Source organism: Podarcis bocagei (assembly GCF_964188305.1).
Source record: "Podarcis bocagei genome assembly, chromosome: 7".
Lineage (NCBI taxonomy): Eukaryota > Metazoa > Chordata > Lepidosauria > Squamata > Lacertidae > Podarcis > Podarcis bocagei.
This window is the reverse complement of record NC_138132.1, coordinates 60,769,286-60,791,813: the sequence shown is the minus strand read 5'-3', so window position 1 is coordinate 60,791,813 and position 22,528 is coordinate 60,769,286. Positions and strand designations below refer to the sequence as shown.

Here is a 22,528-nt window from a genome sequence, read left to right as displayed (position 1 = left end):
AGAGTTCCATGGGCAGAGGGATTGATTGTTACATCACTTTGTAGATTGTAGCTTTGTGAGGGGAATAGGGGTCTCCAAACAACTCTCAGGACCCTCAGCAGACTACATTTCCCAGAATTTTCTTTTGGAAAGTCATTGAGGTTAATGTGATATAAAAGTCCTTTAAAAGTATAGTGTGCTTGTGACCTGAGGGGCTTTTCTGTTTTTGTTTTTGTCTTTGTCTTTTAACTTCTCCCCTGCAGAAACCTAGTCCCTAGTTTCAGTCTGAGAAGAGCACATCAATCCATTGCCAAACTTCCTTGCTCCATGAGTAAAGTAAGCGAGCAGTGGGTAGATGCTGCACAGATCTTTACTGCCTCCCCCATTCACTCCCCAAGATACATCCAGAATGGGCTTTTTATAGCCCTCCCTTACTATATGAGAAGGAATACAACACCATGAGCAATAGCATTAACATATTTTTAAGGACCTCTGAGTTAAAGGACAACTTCACTACCCTGTGACCTGTAAGTGCTCTGAAAGACTGCTTGGGCAATATGTGATTTATGGCCACATGCTGAGAGGCAAAAATCCAGGAAGACTTGTTTCTTGGGGGAACCAACTGCAGTGGCAGCAATGCAGGGCCCTTCAGGGATGCATATCCTATTTCCGAGAATATAATCCAAGTAATCTGCTACTAAAGAATTTGTTTGCATCATGTACTGGAGTGCTTCTAGAAGGCTCTGTGCATTCCTAACTTCTTTACTATGCTTTAACCGGCTTCAGTGACTCCTTGGTCTGTGCCCAGAATGAGTCAACAAAGCAGAATCATACCTCAGTTTGGGATGTCAAAGACCACAATTTTAATGCAAAAGTACCAACATCCAAAATAGTTAGGCACCCCAAAGGCAGGGACAGGAGGATATAGCATATACTGGTTGTGATGGGGTGAGCTCCCATTGCTCGGTCCCTGCTCCTGCCAACTTAGCAGTTCGAAAGCACATCAAAGTGCAAGTAGATAAATAGGTACCGCTGTGGCAGGAAGGTAAATGGCGTTTCCATGTGCTGCTCTGGTTCGCCACAAGTGGCCTAGTCATGCTGGCCACATGACCTGGAAGCTGTACGCCGGCTCCCTCGGCCAGTAAAACGAGATGAGTGCCGCAACCCCAGAGTCGGTCATGACTGGACCTAGTGGTCAGGGGTCCCTTTACCTTTACCAACATCCAAAATAGTTAGGCACCCCCAAGGCAGGGACAGGAGGATATAGCATATACTGTAGGTTGCACTAGCACCACTCACCTGTTGGCTGGTTCACCAGGGAAGATGCCATTGCAGGTTGAGATTTGCTCTCTTTTTTTCCAGCCTCTTGGGGACATAGTTCTAAGCCCCCTCTCCAGTTACATAACCAATTTGGGCTCCTTAGCCTTATTAAGAAGATCCCCACCCCACCCCTTTGTTGCTCACAAATTCTCCTTGCCACTTACCTCTTAAAAGCCCTACTCCAAATCACCCTTGCTTGGAAAATTGCAGCTGATAAACAGTGTGCAATAAGTGACCCTAAGCAAGACCAGCATGGAGCAAGGTAGGTGTGCCCATACTTCCAAGGTTAGTGAGCACGGGTAGCAAGAAAGTCTTCCTTGCCTTGTTCATTTGTTCATTATATTTCTATACAGTGCTTTATCAGAAGATCAGTATAAAAATTAAACATATATAACACAGTAACAAACAAAACAATAACATACAAGACACATGTCATTAGCCTGTGTTCAACCCACATCCACAGTGGTGTGTAGTGTTAATGTATTTGCTGATCCCAAGAGTGGACAAGACGGGAAGCTGGAGAATAAGTGATGGTGCTGCTGGCCACTCCTTGTTATCTAGTGGACATGAGCTCGGTCATTCCCAGTCAGGTCTGTCCTAATTCATTCCCCTGCCCATGCCACTTACAACATCAGGGAACATAAAGCTGCAGTTCTCTAGTCTCACCTGGAACAACCTGGCACCATGCCTGAAGATGGGAACATTCATTAGCATATATATTTTTAAAGCTTTAGTTGGAGGGAATAGCTTCTATATATCTCACTTAGTTAAGTCTTTCTAGATCATCCTATACGAGGGCAGTGTAATGTCTTTGCTAACTTTTATTATTACTCTCCTATTCCCTTTCTTCTCTATTACAGACAATAATTTCTGGAGCAGTTGTTGAACAACTGGATTTCTTAAGAATAAGTGACACAGAAGAGTATGTATGCTTGAAATCAAATTACAGTAGGACATTAACCTATAGCATCCCAAAGCCCCCTCACTAGATTCCCCACCACCACCACCAAATCAAATTACAAAGATTTATAGTTAAAATGTTTCACTGGATTTGGGAGATTTCAATATTGTCTTTCTGCAGGCCTCCAGAATTTAAGAGTTTTGAGGAGCTTGACCTCCCAAAACATTCAAAAGTAAAGAGACAAACCAGCACACCACACTTGACTGAACTGGAACAACAGCCAGATATTAATGCTAATGACTGGAAAAACAGGCCGACTTATGAGATTCTTCAGAAACTGAATGTAAGTATAAAGGAAAAACTAAATATACTGCGACCCATCTGTGCTTTTCTCTTAAGGCATGCAGCTCACTGAAGAGGATAGACACTGGCATGCATCCTACACAATCTGTTTTATTTAATCTAAGCAAGCGGGAATGTTCATGAAATATTCCCAAACCTCACCTTTTTGTCAAAACAGAAAATATGAAAGGTGATGATAATACAGGAGGAAACATAGAGTTTACCCTATCTGATCCAGAGGTCTTCAGATTGGGTACTTAGCATGTTTTACCACAAGCACTGTAGAGGTTTCTCTAAGGAACTGCAATGTCAGGGATAGAATCTGGGAGAATCCAGTGTTTAATTTCACTATGGTAATCTTTCATAAATCTTGGAAGTCCTTGCCTATAACTCATTTAGGGATTAAGACCAGCTTTCCCCAACCTGGTGCTCTCCTGATGTTTTGGACTGCAATTTCTATCATTTTTGACCCCTGGAAATTCTGGCTGGAGTTTAGAGGGGTTATGATCCATAACATCTGGAGGACTTCAGGCTAGAGTTTGGTGGTATAGAACCACAGAGTAACATTTACCACTCAGGATGTCCTACAATTTTTCTGACTTTGTTATATAGATCTGGAAGCTTTCAAGTGAGCATTCCTTCACATAGACTGAGTCTTTTTTCCTGTTAAGTGCCATTATCACCATAGGAAATGAGCTAGAGAGTTGAAATTTCCGAAGAGACGCCTTCCTTAAACACACCTGGTTTTGTGTACATAGCATCAATGAAAAGCAACTTAAACCTGTAACATTTGGCATTTCCTTGCTATTGATTTACATTTTATGGCTGTTCCTTATCAGGACTGCAACTGCCTAGCAAGCCAAGCAATTCTGCTGAACATTTTGCTCAAAAGAGAAGGCCCGAATTTCATCACCAAGGAAGGTATGATTGCAGGAGGCAATTTTGCACATCCATAGATGAACATGAATAATGGGTATGCACACTGCAAGTTGTGTTGCTATTTTCCTCTCCATTAAAGCACTTTCAATTTAAAATGGGAAACATGCATTCGTACACTGTAGAGTGGAATGAACCGTTAAATGTATTAACTCTCTTAAATAGTCTGTACACCATATGGTTGCCTGTTTATAATTCTGAGCATGTGGTTTGTGGGGGAAGAAGGTTTCATTTGCTATGGTAAGGTGAAGCTGGAATGCAGGTTGTGCATGTTTGAAATTGTAGAATCTTCACATTGGTTTTCTATACAAATGTGTTATTTTAATGTTGCTGTTGGAAGCTTAATACAGTTTTTAAAACTGGCTGCACTGCATTAAGAAGTGCAGAGACACAGATCAATTCACAGGTGCAGCACCCGCCCCCCCATATATTAGTCCTCTCTTTCTTTAAAATGTAACACATTTTGCAAAACATCTCAATGATAATATTTTGCAAATGTGTTACACCTTGTCTGCCAAAAACAGTTTGTGCAATAAAGGGGAACATATTCAAACTTTTGGATCAATGTCACATCTGTTTAAAATGTATCTCTCTGTGACTAAGGAGATAAATTCCTTTCCATTTTCCAGAGGTAGCTGATTGCATCATGATGACCATCCCCGTGTTGCTAATGAAAAACATAAATCAGTATCAGAATGGCTGGTTCATAGATCTTATTTATTTTGTCTTACTTTGTCCTTTATATAAAAAGTATCTGTCTGAGTTTAGCCACAGGGAGAATTTACTACACCAAGTGAGTTTGAGTGCTTACTTGCATTGGCAACTTAAGAAATCAAGAGCCAAATTTATGGCTCAGTTCTCAGTTCTGAATGCCTTCCTTATGGCTTACAGCTAAACAAATAAAATTATTATTATTCCTCTTTGTGTCTATTTTTCCATACAAGTAGCTTAGCATATAAGTAAAAATAAAATCAATATTACAAAAAACCCCCAAAATAAAACAGATTCTGAACTCCAATGACATAACAGTATTCTAAACTCCATCCAGTGAGCAGGAGGAAAAAATACTCATGAAAGGTCAATCTTTAGGCCAAAAAGTCAGAGGTGCAGCCATCTGCTTCATCTCTACTAGGAGAGAGTGCCAAAGGTGTGGAGCCACCACCAAAAAGGCCCTTTCTATCATGGATGCCCACTTTACAAACCTGGGGGTGGACACACCAAGAGGGCCTCTGATTGAGATCTCATTGTGCGAGCAGGATGGTCGTAGACCTTCCATTAAGTAGTTTGGGCCCAGTCAATTAAATTGGGGCTGGAAATGTATTGAAGGCCAGTACAGCTAGTATATTACATGTGTTCTTGAATGTGATGTCCATACACCCATCTGGACCACAGTGGCTGCATTTTCAACCAGCTGGAGCTTCTGGACTTTAAAGACAGATCTCCATAGAACGCATTGTCTAGCCTCAAAAACCTGTTTAGTTTTCGTACCAATTGATTGATTCTCCCCCTTGTTATGTTACAGGAAGCTTACACACACACACACACACACACACACACACACGAGAAACTATATAACAAGTAATATTATATAACTAATAGAAACTAGGAGTGAAATTCTTCAGTCGGGTTATAGTGCAAATCTGCACTGGGATTCTTAGCAATTGGGTAATTCAGTCCAGCTGGTTTGCTCCATTTTTAGCTTCTCTGACAAGCTCCATCAAAATGACTCTTGTGGCCCAGTTTGAAGAAACTGTACAAATAAGGGCTTTGGAAGAGGCTTAACTATTGCTTTGTTAGTGCAGAATCACAAAGCAACTACAGGCCTGCATCGCACAAAAGGCTCACCTTAGTAAAAACATTAGCAATTGGTATTCTAACTGCTTAGCTACATAACTGTACATTAGCTTACGAATGATAAGGGCAAGCTCCGTAGGTTACAATTGCCAAAGGATACCTGTTGCTCATCTGTTTTCTGCCAGAAACCAATGAAGTACGTAAGCAAAATGCGCGTATGCACATACATTTATGCTCTTGCATATTCATAAATGGGAAAGTGGGGTCCATCAGGTATTTCATATTGTGGACAGAATTGGCAGTGCTGCCCTTACACAGCAAGATGAAATGAGCTTACAGCATAGATCAAACTCATTATCCAGCTGCAGTGTAACCTCTCCACCTTCTTTTCCTTTCTTTTTCTCTTTTTCACTTTACTTGTGAATTAGGTACAGTCTCTGACCAGATTGAAAGAATCTATCGAAAAGCTGGCAGCAGAAAGCTCTGGTTTGTATTTAGTGTTCAACTTCTTGTTAATATTTTTGCACTATGTTCGTTGAATTCTGCGCTACACGTTTACATCTAGTTCTCTGCAATTTAAGTAAATGAGCTACATTTGGGGGGCGGGGTTCTAATGCATACACTTTAATAATGTGTTTTTGTTCCTCTTCCGGCTGTGTGCAGCCATTACTTAAGTTTGTAGAAAAAGGAAGGTGGGGTCTTAAGTTCTGGCTGGAACACTGGTATATTATCTGGAGGCTCTTCCCCTTAATATCTGATGCTGAAGGATTCTCTATAGTTATTCAGTGGTAAGTGCACTCTGCATCTGGTGAGGAACACTTTCATCTCTTCTTCACAATATTCAGAAGTGAGCGCTGCTGTTGAAAACTGACTGAGTCCTGATAGCACCTATAGGATGAATCACATTGTAGAGTGCTGGTTAAGAGAAAAAGAGGGAAAACAACCAAGAAAGATGGCATTAACAGACAACTTCCACTATTAAAAAACTCTTTTGATTACTGCAGCGTGGATGTTATGAATTAGATAGGACCCATTCTTTTCACTTTGGGAATTACTGACTTGCTAAAACTGCTTTTGCTAAGCCCTTTAAAATACATGTTGGCATGTATCCAGTGCAGCACTAAGTAACTGTCCCATCAGCACAAGGATTTCTGCTTGCACAATGGAACTCTTCCCTGCCCTGCCCCCTGCTTCCTTTCCCAATGCTCTCCCAAGATCTGCTTTTAAGGGTTGGGGGAGTCTGCAGAACAGATTTAGAAGGAGAGGAGAGGGGGAAAGTCCTTTTGTGCAGGCAGAAATCCTTGCACTGATAATTGCTTACTGCTGTCTTGGATACAAGCCATTATTTTTAAGGTTCACGCGTGTCATCTGTATTTCCTACCCAGTTATGATTGCTTTGATGCCTTGCTTCCCATGTCATTGCTTCACCCCAATACCTTTAGAATTAGATGTACAGTAAAACAGGAGGAATGTGCAGCTGTCTGGCCATCAGTCTTTTGAATGGGCTCCTCTGATACCTCAGCTGTGCAAGGAAAGGAGTCTAGTGATCTTCTTTTGGAAACCTGTTTCTGTCTCAGAATGGAATTAAACTGAGATGCTCCCAGTAAGCCAGTCAGTGGCCAGAATAATAAATGCTGTGTCTGGCTCAGCATTTCGTTAACAGCAGTGACCAGTCATATTTCTCTGGGTGTTCCCAAGGAGACCATGAAAGTGGCAGCTATTTCCCCTTGTTTGTCTGCAGCATCTGGGATCCGGAAAGATAACTATGTACATGGGGTTCCATTTAGCTATTGTGGCCTGTTCTCCCTGTAGTTGTCTAAAAAGCTGTCAGCAGCTACCATCTCGTTGACTATGCCCTACCTCCACTGTCAGAGACAGTGTGCTTTTGGATTCCAGTTGCTGGAAACCACAGGATGGGAGAGTCCTCTTGTGTTCCGGCCCTGCTGGCAGGCTTCCCATAGGATAAGCATCTAGAATGGCCACTGTGAGAACAGGATGCTGAACTAGATGGGCCACTGGCCTGATCCAGCAAGCCCTTCTTACGGCCATATCTTCCTAACAACATGTCGGAATACTGTAAATCACTTCTAAAGAATGTCATGGCTAGTTCAGCGTCCCCAGTGGGTGTTTCAGTTTCTGGTTCTCAAGACGCGCACACACCATTCTTCTCGGACATGCCTAACTAGCTCTCTAAAGTCCCTGGATCACTAGGCATATTTTGTACAAAATAAATGTGGAAACGGTCTTCCTCTTGAATTCCTCTTTCATAATTGTCATATGCCACATCTAGGTTGGTGCTTCGCTGCAGTGCGGCATACATTCAGAAATTCGCTGCCTCTTTAGCCCCCCATATTACAACTTTGGTAGTCCACGGGAAGCAGGTAAAGGGCATAGAGGTTTGGAGCTGTGCCGCTTGACATGTGCTGTCTTATTTGCATTTTGATGGTCTTTGCTTATGGTGCTGCTGTTTTATCTTTTCCCAGTGCTTGGCTCTTGATTTTAAGGAGTGTGTGCACCCGCCATCATACAAATCCACATCAATTTGGTTGATGGATTTCACGCTACCTTAGTGAAATATCACACCCTCATTCATTAATGTTTGTGAAAAATAATAGTTGCAGTTACAAATCCTGTGTTGCGCAATGTGAAACATCCACTTACTTCAGAAATATTGTTACGTTTGATTTTCTTTTGTAGAAAAGATAGCCGTGTCAATATCTGTCACTCTTAAACACTGCAGCCCATTTTAAAACCCAGCACTTTACATGGTTTACGTTTTCACTGCTATGGTATATCCACGCATACACATAGAAAGTTATACTGTTCCCACATCATCTGCTGAAGATGACATGGTTTATCTGCTGCTGGGCTGTAACATTTCAGGTGTGGTGCTGAATATTTGAATCAAAAAACAAGTATAATGGATTCATTGCAAGCGGCTGTTGGGCATATATTTTGCCTGCTTGTAGAAGTGCATTTTGTTCAGTCTGAGAAGCAGAGGTTAAAAACCCTGGGTTAATATGATCATTATTTTCATGCTGTGAATGCTCCGATCACATGATCATATGTAGTTTTCAATATGTGCTGGCTGGCTGCATATATTTTTCATTAATGGGGAAGTGAGCTTTGCATATGGCGAGTTTAATCACTATCAAAATGGACCTACTGAATCCACCATAAAACACTGCTGTCTTTGGCAAGTGGCTACCAAAACTTGACCACTGAAATTCATTACCTACATATATGAGTGTAGTATGTTTAGTTTATTTTAAGACCAAGAGATTGTCAAGTGGTGTTAAATATGTCTTGCGTGCCCTGTAACTTTCCCTCACAACAGGAAACTTTCTGCTTTCTCAAGCAGTGTCTTTAGGAATCTGAAACACTTCGAATTCCTATACAAAAAGGCAACAATGGCATTTGGTTTAAGTATCTTAATTCTTATTCAGAACATCCAAAACAGAAGAGCTAAAACACCTATCTAATGAGAGAATTTTTTCTGAATGCAAATTGCCAAGGAGGTCTGAAGCAATGAATGTTTTTTTCTTTACATAATTTTTATCAAGCCATCATGTTGCAATGTCAGAGAAAGGAACAGCAATGTCTTGTAATGTTGTATGCAGTTTAATGAATTCAAAATGTGTTCCCAACATAGCCGTTTTTACAGTGTTCTTGTTTCAGTGCTTAAATAATTGAAGATTTAGCCTCTCCCAAAAAAAAGAGCTTTCACGAAAAGAGAACTCAAGTACAAAATACCATATACATATTTTAATGTTTAGTTTTGGGGATTGATGAAATATGGCAACACAATTTCAAACAGATTCTCGAATTCATTAAACTCGTGTTTGATATCCAGCAGGACTGCTCTGTTTTCTGCCCTTAGGTCTGTTGTTCGCTTCGCAGCAAGTCTTTTATGTAAACTAGTGGACAGCCTTGCACCGTCCATTACTAATGTTTTAGTTCAGGGCAAACAGGTAAGTCTGTGTTTTTCGAAACTGTTAATCAGATAAAACATTAGCTTTAGATTTCTGAAGATTCTTACATTAGTTGGCTTAATAAAAAGAGAGGAGCCTTTCCCAATATATATATATATATATAAAAGTTGCATCCAATCTAGATAATGGCTGCTCTATCAAACCTTTTCATAGGACCAGTGCAAGCATCATGCTGGCACCCTGCTAACAGGGATTAGCAAATTGGTTTCCCTTCCTTGCTGTATTGCCCTTCTCCCCTGTAGCACCCCCCCCACCCCACGGTAAAGCCATTTGCTCATTAAATGTAGTTAAGTGGGGAGAACATGTGAGAAAAAGAAATACTTTATAAGTTACAGCTTGGGTGATGGGTGGTTGTGCTTAACATAGAAAGCTAATAGTTAAGAGTTACTGGGTTGAAAAGGGAACACACATACTAGGGGAGATTTATTTTTTACAGACAACCCACCAGGCCTCCAAATAAATAGATTTTGAGGGCAAGAGTAGGTGCTGTCCACTTGACAAATTGCTCTGTTTCAAGTCTAGAATCCCTGGGTTCAAACTGGAACTTAGCCCTGGGCATATTGTGTAGCCATGAGCAGGGTGTTGACCGTCTGTTGTTCTGCCCTGTTTAAAACAGGAACAGTGTGGCATGTCTTACACGAGTAAGGCATTTTCTTCATTACAAAAAAATGATGTAGGGGATATTATTATTTGTCATTCTGTGTAAGCAACATCAGTGCGCCTAAGGCTTAGTTTGTATAGTTGCATAGCCAAGGGTCAGGTCCCTACCCTATGATGCGTACAATATAAAAAGCAAGTAGAGGCAGGAGCAGCAAATTGGCAGATAGAGGGAGAAAATGGGGAATGCTGGGATGATAAGTGTAACAAAGCAGTGATTATTTGCTGCAATTGTTATTTTAAAGAGAATTTAGCAGCTATCTTCCAGGAGCAGGTAGAAACATTATTTCAAAATTTCCAAAAGGAAGCATTTTCTGCCTGCCTCCTGACACAACAATTTTAAAGGCTGACACGGTTGTATGATGCCCAAAGCTGTTATTGGCCGTCTAAATAGAAACTTTCCAAAGTAAGTAGCTTTGGGTGCAGTCTAATTTTTTTTCATAGGATTCTTCCAAACTTTGCAGTGGCTTTGTCAATCTTGGACAACAATGGTACACTTTTTTTATTATTCTGGTGTGCTTATAACACATTCATTTAACATAATGCTATCATGCAAACTGCTCACCTGAGAGGGAATTCAACCACCACCCTAAACACAGGATCCTGTGCCTTCCAGTAGAAGCATACCTTACTGCCATGCCACCAAGATTTTATCTGGCTGCCAACCAGCTCTTTGTACTTTCTACACCTGCTCCCAGCTAAGAACTGCCCACAAAGTAGCTTTACAGGAGAATGCATCCCTCCTAAGGTTGCTGACCTCTTAGTTGCTCTGGACACAAGAAACATAGGAAGCTGCCTTATACTGAGTCAGATCATTGTTCCATCTTGCTCAGTAATGCCTACTCTGACAGGCAGTAACTCCAGGATTTCAGACGGGGTCTCCCAGTCCAACCTAGTTATTGAACCTGAGACCTTCTGCATGCAAATCACGTGCTCTAAGCTACGGCTGCTCCCCAACTTTGCTTCTACCTGTTCCTCTATAGCATTGTTTCCCAATCTTGGGTCGCTAGCTGTTTTTGGACTACAGCTCCCATCATTCCTAGCTAGCAGGACTGGTGGTCAGGGATTATGGGAATTGTAGTTCAAAAACAGCTGGATACCCAAGTTTGGAAAACCCTGCCCTATAGCATAGTTAGGTGCCTAAGTGGGTTTTTGAGTTTGCACTTGAACTCTAAGAAGATTTAAAATAATGATGGATGATGATGATGACGACGGTGATGATGATGATAATAATAATAATAATAATAATAATAATAATAATAATAATAATAATGAAAGGCAAAATCAAAGAGAGCAAGCAGATCATTGAGGAACAATAGTATACTTCAGACGTACTAGCTCTGCATTGGGAGTAGTTTGCTGAGCTGGTTCTAAAAAATTAGCAGGTTTTTTGGGGAAGATGATGGACAGCAGTTTCTCAGGAATGGACAGAAATATGTCATAGCTCCATCAACACCCAGGGTTCTTTTGAAGGGCATGCTAGGGATTTAGCTTCTGGCATGCTGGTCCAATCAACCACTTAGGGGCCAAACCAATTCAAGAGCTTAATTTAACCTCCACCAGTGCTAACAAGACTCTCGAGGCCATGTACTGTACTTTGAAGGTGCTTCCTTGAAGCACATTACAACTTTACTTAATATGCTAAAAATGTTTTCAAGCAATTATTCTTTATAAATTTGAAGAGTCTAGACTTTACAGAGTTTATAGTATGCCAAATGTATGGATCACCCATGAAAAACAAGGGGGAAAGTAAATGTTTCGGCAAGGAATTGAATTTGCCTTTGACAAGCACCTCAAATGATTTCTAGACCAAAGGAAAAGGACTGACACTTGAGCATGCTTGTTCACAAAACTGTGGCTGTAATCCCAGCCGCTTGCCCTACAGGAAGGCAGTGTTGTTTTATAGGGGACTTTTCCATCACAAGTGCACTGTGTAATCATTTTTTAAAATGTTATGCTTTTATGTAGCATGAGCTGGCACGGTTGATTGTTGTCTGCTTTGGCTGAGAGCTTCCTTTTTCTTTTTCTCGGGGTCCAAGAGTCAGTAATGCTGCCTGAGCCTTAGCAATGGTTAGGGGAACAGATGGTAGGACTCTTTGCTTTCAGTTCCTGGTGAGAAGTGAAGCCTGCTTAGTAGGAACCTTGGGTGACTCTGATGCAGACATAGTGGCCATAACTGTAGAGAAACCAGGGTAGTAATTTGAATGTCCAAATGAAGGGGTTTGTTAGAATGTGATCTCACAGCTCATGAATCATTGTTAAAAGGACAGGCAGCATTGCTGACACCAAGGGTGTGTCTGTATGTGAAGAAACAGATAGAAGCATGATGCCTTGTTAAGTAACCTAACATTAAGCATTGTAGCATTGTGTTAAAATGCAGAAGTGAAAATATGGAGGGGTGCCTTTAAACACAAAGGGTTCATGATTATGCATCCCGCATCTCAGTTGGGTTTAGACCTGCACCGGCTATGCCATGCCCACCCCGAGAACAACCTAAATCCTTGGTTTGTAGTCTGCCATGCCATGACCCCCACCTCCAAGCAATTTGAACCCTTGGTTTGAAACCTGCATCATCCATGCCATGTGCCCGCACCCCTGAACAACCTGAACCCCTTGGTTTGTAGTCTGTTCCATCCATGCCATGCCCCATTCCCAGATCAACCTGACCTTGTACCTCCCTAACCCTTCATCTTCAGCTCCTCTTCCCCTCTTCCCACTTTTCACTGGAATTTGCGGCAAAGTAAGGCCTTGAAGGCTACCAGGGAGGCATTCCATGACTGTGAAGACCTAATGGTGGTCATAGACAATTTCCCTCCTGCTCCCCTAGAAGTGAACTAGAACAATTTTATCTTTTATTATACCGGGCAAGTTTTAATCATAAGGAATCAACAGGGCAGATCGGGCCACTTTCTTGAACACACATTCTCCCAAGTCGTTATTTTGCTTTTTGGAATGATACTTCTTTTCATTACAAATGCCTGTTTTAATACAAAATAACAAAGCCATGTAAACCCCCTTTTACCCATCGGCTTTAAATTTAACTCAGCTAATTATCCTCCCTTCTATCCAATATTGATGCAAACAGGGAGAGTTGAGTCAAGGGGGTATAATGAATCAGGACTCCTTCACTGCTTTCCTGTTTCAGGTTGTAGTTCTAATTGCTGCTAATATATTCCTCTAGGTAACTCTTGGGGCATTTGGCCAGGAAGAAGAAATTATATCTAATCCCTTGTCTCCTGGTGCAATTAAGGACATCATCTACAACAAGTGTAATTTGCAGGATGAGAGAGAAGCTGTTCTTCAGCAAGAACTTGTCATTCATATTGGCTGGATCATCTCCAACTCCCCAGAATGTTTTAATGGAATGCTGAAGATCCGAGTGGGGTTAGTAAAACAACTTCAAATTTTATTCTCATGATCATCCGAGGAACCGAGTTGGCCTTTGCCTGCCTTCTAAAGTGTGCACACCAACAAAGCAGACAGGTTGCTCTCTTTGAAGGAAATAATAATTCAGAGTATTAATGTTAGTGAATCAAGGTCCAGCACATGGGGGTCTGCTTGCCTTCTTGGCTGGTCTGCTAGAGCACATTAAACCATCATGCCAATGGTCTGTCTCAACTCCCAGTTCTCTTCCAAGAGCTGGTTCTAACCTCTAAAACCCTAAAATACCTAAAAGATAATCTCACCCCTTGTATACCTAAGTGATCATGATGCTCTGCAGGTGAGGACCCCATGTAGATACCATCTTATCAAGAGGTCAGTTCTGCACAGTGTAGGAATTAGTACTTTAGTGGCACCTACCCTTCATAATTCCCTCCCCTTAAATATTACACAGGTGCCATCTCTGTTGACTTTTTGGGTGCCTACTGAAGATGGTCTTCTTCCTACAAGCCTTTTCAGTTAAGATCTTTCCCATTCTGCAGCTACTATACTGGAACTGCTTTTAAGATTTCTTTATTGTTTTATTGCTTATTGTTTGTACCCTGGGCTCCTTTGGGAGAAAGACCAGGATATAAATTCAAAAATAAATAAAATAAAATGACTTAGGCCCAATATGCCATATAGCTCACTTCCTCCTAAGTGTCTCATTGCAATTGGTCACTCAATCGTTTTTGGGTTTTTTTAAGTTTTGGATTGACTAATATATTGAAAGGGGCATTTCTCCTGTGTGTGAGAGAACAAGGAATATCTCTTCTAAAATGATACTTGCTGCCACCAATTTGAAAACTCTATAGAGCTATTGTTTTGATATGCATATTTCAATAGATTCAATAGATTAAATAAACTAAAACACATATAGTTACTTGGCTAATTTCTTATATTGAATGACAACCCTAATTATATCCTCCTTAGCAGCAGAATCTGCGTCAAGTTCAGACATGGAGACAGACACGAAGAAAAGCATCTTGGGAAGCTGGCCCTCAGTTGTGAAATACAGTGCAGATTTGCCCTGTTGTAAATCTCTGTAAAGCTCCATCTGTTTTGGCTGATCTTTGTTGTTGGCCTATGTTTGTCTAGTCAGAAGTAATTCCTTCTATGTTCAGTTAGACTTGTTCGCAAGCCACTGTATGCATAAGCATGCAGAATGCTACCTTATACTAGTCAGACTTTTGGTCCATCTAGCTCAGTAGCTCAGTGTAGCCAACTAGCTACACTGATTGGCAGCAGCTCTCCAGAGTTCTCAGCAGTTCTCCAAGGTTTCAGGTTGGTTTCCCTCCAGATGCCAAGGACTAAACCTGGAACTTTCTGCATGCAAAGTAGATAGATTCTCTACGACTGACCTATGGTCTGTATACCGTATAGGATTAATGCCTAAGCTGGCAAAGGATGGGGCAATTTCAGCAGAAGTTTTCTGTTGCTGCTTTTGTTACCAACCATGAGTTTACAGGTTGAACTATGTGGAGAAAAACAAATCAGCCAATCAAAGTATTTTCCTAGCAGTAGGGAGGCAACCCCTCTTGCTCGTGGGCAAAGCTCAAAACATACCTGGCAGGCATTTTCTAAGTCATTGGATGTTCCCTGTGGCAAATCCTGTGTAATTTATGCTCTCATCTAGTGTTGTGCTTATGCTGTTTTCCCAATGGCACTTTAGATTGTTAAGCTGTCGCAACTCTGTGCTGGAGCACCGACAACACAATACACAGCAATAAATTATGGATGGCATACCTGGGGTCTGGATCTAGCTATTCCATTTGCCTGGAGGTAGCGGAAACCTAAGACAATACATCTCCTCTATCAGCTTTCATCGTTTGATCAAAATTAGTTGCCATAGCAGTTAGAAATGGGATGCTCAACTCAGTTCCATTTCATACAGAGCCCATAACTCACAAGCCACTTAAGGCAATGCACATGTGCTTAAACTGGTGCCTCCCCATTGGCTTCAGTGGGAGTAAGCCGACTGAGTGATTTGTAGATTGCCTTTTTCACTCCTTCAGCCTCTCAGAGCTTAGCTTTTGGATATCTAACAGGATTTATTATTGCTGTAACACTTTCAGTGCCGCAGATTTCTCCATTCAATCAGGAGGAAGATGTTTGTGTGCGTGACTGATCCAAAGAGCAAGCAGCTCACGATGTGAGCAGCCCAGTTGCAGCAGTGCATTGATGTGTCGTTTTACATGGCCCTAAACAAAGCTTTAAAGGGAAGTTGGCTTTTTCCAGGCTTTTATGGTACTATGTTTTATTCCCTTGGATATCTCTGCCTTATTGCTACTTTGCCTTCTCAGACTGAATTTAAATTTGTTTCCATCCAATACCAGTTTCTTCTTCTGATTCCACACCTCTCTGCTGAAGCTTTCTTAGACTTCATGCAATCAGTTTATGTGCCTACCTTATTCCATAACACACCCACACCCCAAAAAAGTTCAGTTTTTGCTAAAATGCCACCTTTCCCCCTTAAACCTGATATAAATAAAAGGCTAAATAGTGTTACATTTTTAAATACTTCCCCATTAACAACAACAAAAACAGGATGCATTACATTCTTAATTGTAATCTACGTCTTTGGTTGTTTCTCTACTGGAGAAGAAAATAGTCTTTTAATAAATGCCGTCACCTTTAAATTTTTGTACAACAGGTATATTGTGCCTTTCCAGCACACAACCAAGAATATTTTGGTTCTGCTATAACTAGCTCTTTTTAAAAAAAAAATGTAATCCATCCTCTCTAAAAAAATCAGCTTGTTGTCAAATTCCATTGTATATCGTCATTCAGTAAAATATGTCAACGAATGGGTCTGAGTTCCTTCACTCATTGTTACCCAGCCCCAAAATAGAATTAGTACAAGTCAATATGGCCCAGGTGGATTGTGTGGATTTGAACAACTCAAGGTAGTTGTTCAAAGGCATTGGGGATTATGTTTCTAGCCATACTGCTTTGGGAAGTAGGAGTTTGCATAAATCCTCCATACTTCCTCTGTTGTTGCGATAGGTAATTTCACTATGTGCAAGAAAACAAAAACAGAGTTTGGGGACAGTCTTAACAAATTCATTGTGGCATAAGCCAGGGGTAGCCCTCGTGGTACCTCCAGGTGCCTTTAACGACAACTCCCATCAGTCCCGGTGTGCCTGAGGGCTGGTCTGGGATAATGCCTACAGCATCTGGAGAGCAACATATTGGCTACCCAAGGGCATAAGCTACTCCATGAAGGACAGCTGGGTCTACCTCAGCAGATGCAAGAAGCGTTATCCTAAGTTGGCAGGAGTAGATTTGAGGAAACATAAGCAGTGAGGCCAGAAGGAAATAATAGCACTTCTTGCATCTTAGTTGTTTTTGTTACAACAAATTAAGATGGCTACCCCTCTGGAAATCGTTTCACCTTGTATGGGTTGTGTACCTCATCCTCCTCCTGTGCAGGTTAATTAGTTGCTGTTAAGGGGCATACTCCTTTCCCTTTTACAAGCCACTTAGCTGCTTTTAGATGCTGAGTGCTTGCTTAGGTGTTAATTAGGAGTGTGATGCAGTGGTGGCCTAGCTAACTCTTCAGTTTGCAGGGAGCATTCTGAGCTCATCTGGGTTTTAGTTTCACTGCCTCTGCAATTTTACTTTAGCCACCTCTGTTCTTTAGAACTTGATAGTGGGACTTTTTTAAAAAGGCACACCGCAGTCGGGGCAGCATATGATTCAATGGAACTACTAAATGGGTAGCTGAAATATTGATCTAATATAAGGACAAGGAGGGAGCCAGTCTGGCATCAGAGAGATCAACAGGTGTGGTGTGAGGATGCATAATACAGCCGCCTTGAGGATGCTAAGCAGAGCTAGATCTGGGCAGCACCTGGATGGGAAAGAAGCCCTCTGAAGTTCAATGGTGGAAGACAGGCAGGATCTTAACATATAACAAGATTTTTATGCAGCCTTCATTAGCTTCTCTTGCCCATTTAAATAGTGTGTGTGTGTGTGTGTGTGTGTGTGTGTGTGTGTGTGTGTGTGTATCAGAAAGAGAAAACCAGTCTCCTTGCTTCTTCCAAGGTTAATTCCATACATTCAGTTTCCTTTATTTCACCTTTATCATCCACTCCAGTGAACAAAATTAACCTCCTCCCAGAAATAGTATTCTGGCTTGATAATGATTAGATTTGGTACCTCATTATTGATTTGTGTGCCAGCTTTCATGCTGAAATAGATCCAGACCCTGACAGCCCCATTACCGTAAACACCTCCAATCAAATGTTTACTACCCAGGCGCTGTCAGTCAGGTTTTTGCAGGCCATGCCTCTAAAGATTTGGAAGGGGCGCGTACGTGCCATTTTTCATCTGCTGCTTTGCATTACTAGAACATCTCATGTGAGCAGGTGGAGGATACATCAGTGAATTGGATGCCTATCTCTTGGTGAATTAACAGCATCTGTGAGTGTGTCCTTCAGGGTGTTTCTCCAAGCAATGTTCTCCAGTATTGTATCAGAGCTGCTTTCTATGGAGGGCTGGTGGAGGGAGAGAGACCAGAATAGTAACTGAGGCTGGGAATGGTGTCTCCTCACTGCATCCTTCTTCTCTTAGTTGGATGCTGCTACTTCAGTAGATCTGCATGTTAACCTTTGACACATCTCTGGTCTCTGGAGCCAAAACTGCCTTCATTGTGCCCCTTGATCACGTTACTTGGCAACTGAGGTGCCATTGATGAGGAAACATCCACAGGCTGTAGATGCTCCCCTTTCGGTTCTTTCTATTATTAGCTTTTCTCATTGTTGTGTTTGATTTGTCCTTTTTAATATTTCCAGAGCAGTCAACTATTACTAGTAAATAAGTAGGAGACAGCCTGAGGGTGGGAAGAGTGTCAGGGGAGAGAGATGGAGGAGGTTTAGTGCTACCCGCAAGAATAACCTTGTCACTATTTGGCACTTTGTATATGATTGAAAACCTAAATACGCTCTTAATAGCAAATGGTTTCCCTCATTTCTCAGCTGGATTTGACACTCAGTTAAAGCAGTTGCAGGCAGAAGGTAGACTTGGGATCTAGTGGTAGATCTCTGGGTGATTTGTAGTGGAAGTGAAAGGGTCTATGATTCCCAGTTTTAACAACAGCAGCATCTGAAAGAGTGCCTGCCCTCCCCACTCCAAGATTAGTCTGCTGAAAGCAAAGGAAGCTTGGAGGAAGAGCAGGTGCAGATTTGAAGGTGAAAGGACTGAGCACTCAGTTCTGCTACTGAAAGCAAACTCCTGAGCTGAGTGTGTATTTGGGGGCATCCCCTCTCTTTCTCTCTCTCTCTCTCTCTCTCTCTCTCTCTCTGTGTGTGTGTGTGTGTGTGTGTGTGTGTGTGTGTGTGTACATACGCACGCACGCACGCATGTATGGCTATTGTATTAATTCTAAATGTATGTATATCCCCTCCTATTTTATAGCTGGCTTCAGGTTAAGCACCCCATCTATCCAAACTATTTCTGTCCAAGGACTCCACCAGCTTTCACTTCTTCTTTATCACGGTGCTTGCTAAAGCAACTGCTACTTTTTTTAGTACATAGTGTGAAAAATTGTTCTATGCGGTTTTTAAATTTTATTTTCATTCGTTCATTTATTTACTACTACCCCCAAAATGATAGTCTCTTGGTTGTCTTAAAAATACAGGTTTTTAAAAAATAAGAATGAGACTAAAGCATAGTAGCATATCTAAAACAAATAAAAACAGGGATAGAACAAACCTATCAGCAGCAGTGCAAATGTCTAAAAGTACTAACACATTTGCAAAGTTTAAATGATGAGATGAAATCACCTGGTGCTGCCAAAAATTGTGACGTAAATGCCAGGCCAGCCTCTCTGAGGAGGGTGCTGTACAACATGGGAGCCAGCACTGAATAGGCCCTCACACAGGGAAGGGCCTCAGAATCTGACCTTATAGTCTGGGTAGGTATGGAAATGTGGCGGGGAGGGAACACTTCAAGCCATTCAGGGCTTTACAAGTATTTACAAGTATTTACAAGTATTAAATGATACAGAAGCAACAATTAGCACAGGTTATGTCTTCCCTACAAATACATTATTAACTATTCTCTTTTGTAATGCAGTAACTATAGTACAAATATTTACTTTAACCATAAGTTTTAAAGAGAAGGGAGAGCTTTCCCACATTCTCACCCAAATTGCAATTTATTCTGAGATAATTCCAGAATCTTAATCAGTAACAAAGCACAGTTAATGTAAAACATTGTGTGCCTGAGATGTGCTTTGGTTGATGCTAGAGTGGCATTTTGCCATTTAGCCACAGACGCACACATGGGAATGTCAGTGCTTCCCCCCCCAAAAAAATGTATTTCTAAGATGTCTGTTGAGGCTAATTAAACAGTAAACAAAACTTCTAATTTAAATGATTATTTGGTAAAGCGGGGTGAGGTGACTTGGTCCAGATTAGCTCCACTGAGCAGACAAGTTCATTTTCATCTAAATGGTGTTGTCTTTTAAAGGCGAGGCGCCAGCTTTTGGAAGCAATTTGAATAGCCCATTAAGCAGTCGAAGTAAACAGTACATTCTGTTTGCCGTTTACGGCTTTTCAGAGAATTGTGCAAAAGATGGCTGGCTGGCCACATTTCATGTTATCAGACTTTTCAGCTGTACCCTCGCAGAGTAGACCTTCCAGAGCATTTAACTGTGCCTTGGGGCACAAGAGAATTTGTATAAGTTTTTCTTTTCTTTTCTTAGAGAACAAGCTTAAAAGCTGCTATTAAAATGACACATCTCGAAGATTAGTTCCTGAAATCTGTCTAGCTTTTAAAAACCCATTGCACCCTTCAACCTGTTCCTCTTGACTTCTGTACTAGCTAGTAGATGTTTATGGGTTGGGTGGGGTAGAGGCTGCAATAGATGGTGTGCCAGGGGACACTCTGGAGGTGTTGTTCACCAAGAGCAGTCACTGTTGCCAAATGCAGCACTGGAAGGCTTGGCTTGATGCGCCTACCCAAGGCTTCAGCTGCTTCCTTGGCCAGTCCTCTCTATCACCTGGGAGAACTGCATCTTATGAGAGTGCTCTCTCCAGCAACTGGCAACTGAAGAAGCATTTGGGTAAGATGCATTGGGCAACCCTTCCACATCCTGCACCCCAGATGAATCAATCATTTGCAGGAAAGGTGAAGAACACAGTCCTTCCCTCCATCCAAACTGATGGGACTACTAAAGAAACTGGGAATAACTAAGTACAGAATCAAATCATAATAAACAGACTCCCCCTCCACCCACCGTAAATAGCTGGACGTCCTTTGGCACCCATCCTTCAACAACTGTATTCAGGCAGCCACATGAAGACAGCCTCAGTACTCAAAGTTTGGGATGCTGGAGAAGTCCTACAGAAAAGGAAGCGGAAATTGCCATTGTTTGCATTGTCATCTCTGGTCAAGAACTGAAATCAAGTGAATATGATTGGTACAGTGGTACCTCGGGTTAAGTACTTAATTTGTTCCGGAGGTCCGTACTTAACCTGAAACTGTTCTTAACCTGAAACACCACTTCAGCTAATGGGGCCTCCTGCTGCTGCCACGCTGCTGGGAGCACAATTTCTGTTCTCATCCTGAAGCAAAGTTCTTAACCTGAAGCAATATTTCTGGGTTAGCGGAGTCTGTAACCTGAAGCGTATGTAACCTGAGGTACCACTGTATTCAGTCATTCTTGTTGTTGGCTTTAAATCCTCAAAACAACACACAATCAAATGCCTTTTTATTACATTGTTTTGGCGTTTCCTCTGCAGTACATTGGCTGTGCTCAGCTTGACAGGCTACAGGTTGTGTAGACCTTAATATGTTCCATCCACCTCAGATTTTCTCCTGCTACCTTTCTTGATTGGGGAAACTTCAGCTTCACAGGTCCACCCCCCACCCCCGGTTTCCTCTTGGATCTTTAAAAAACAAAGATTGAGTTAACTGATGTTTTCATTCTTCAGATGGATTGTGCATGCCATGAAGTATGAACTGAAGATCCGTGCAGGGGAGATGCCCCCCATGGATTTATACCAGCTGTCACCCAGTGAGGTGAAGCAACTTCTCTTGGATATTCTTCAGCCTCAGCAGCAAGGGAGGTAAGGAGCTCTCTCTCGCAGCACATCTCATGCTGGCATTCCTTGCTGATTGATTGCACAAACAGTGTTTTCTCTTATTTTCCTCCCCCCTCCCCTTTGCAAATGGTTCTTTCCCTCACAGTACGTTATTTTATCTTATTTTGAAGCCAAAAAAGCAAAGACAGACATGGGTGAGTCTATCCACTCTCTTTATTGCTGTGCAGAGAGCTTTGCTCTCTCATCAGATTTTGATACCTCACTTGGCAGTGGCTGCCAGCATCTGGTGTGTAGGGTTTCCCTTACCTAGTTTGACACCGGGAAGGAAGCCAACGTAACCCAGAGGCCAGTTACTTAAGAAGTTTGTTTCAGCCAGAGCAGGATTTAGCTGCTGATCGCTGACCCCTTTCCTCTGGGTTGTCATTAAACATTGTCAGCAGGCTCAAGACACAACCGTGTTGTCTTCCTGAAGTGTACCAGTTCTGTAAATATGCCACTCCAGTATGATGACAATGGCAGACTCCCAACACAGAGTGTCAAGGCCAGATTGTTTGGTTCAAGACCACTGGTATTTTACAGGGGGGCTCCAGTCCCTTTACGCCTGGAACAGCATTGAAACCCAAAGTGGTAGGAAAGCACTGGATAACATGCCAAGATTCATTTTGTTAAACATGTAAAGTTTAGTGGAAAGAAATTAGGCTAATTTACTGATGTACTATGCTGAGGAAGATGTCTTTGCTTGGTCTATATGCTGCATCACAAGGAGATTTTACATATTTCTCCATCTGTCCTTAGGTATTGGGAGTGAAAGTGGTTGTAAGCTGTTACTGTTTGGGAAAGTCAGAAAGTGCCCTTTCTGCTCTTGTGACTTGCACATGTATATGGGGCTCCCTTGGTTGGGGGCCGTGAACTCAAAACTATCACAAAAGAAAGGCTGAATCATTACAGAAATAGAATCCCTAAACCAGGATTTTTAAAGTATTGCCAAACTTTTCAACAGGCTGCCTGGACCCATTTTCTTGTTATTCTTCAGACAGCATCATCTACCACTAATTTGGATTTGGTGCTTTTGTGTACAAAGTGATACAGTACTTTTAAAATAACTCTGAACATTTGGAGCAACAACTTATCTGCCA

General features: G+C 41.7%; 1 protein-coding gene across 9 annotated transcripts in view; it reads left to right on the top strand.

Annotated features, from left to right (window-relative positions):
• PHKB (phosphorylase kinase regulatory subunit beta) overlaps positions 1–22,528 on the top strand; it is a 142,534-nt gene that overhangs the window by 110,053 nt on the left and 9,953 nt on the right. For 7 of the 9 annotated variants that reach the window (XM_081201136.1, XM_081201140.1, XM_081201139.1 and 4 more), the window contains 7 exons: positions 2,160–2,221; positions 2,381–2,543; positions 3,382–3,463; positions 5,701–5,758; positions 9,153–9,243; positions 13,103–13,305; positions 21,282–21,416. In XM_081201136.1, coding sequence (XP_081057262.1) covers positions 2,160–2,221; positions 2,381–2,543; positions 3,382–3,463; positions 5,701–5,758; positions 9,153–9,243; positions 13,103–13,305; positions 21,282–21,416 — 794 coding nt within the window. Of the gene's footprint in view, positions 1–2,159; positions 2,222–2,380; positions 2,544–3,381; positions 3,464–5,700; positions 5,759–7,562; positions 7,654–9,152; positions 9,244–13,102; positions 13,306–21,281; positions 21,417–22,528 lie in introns of all 9 variants that reach the window. The other 2 variants (XM_081201137.1, XM_081201133.1) reach the window with 1 other exon arrangement.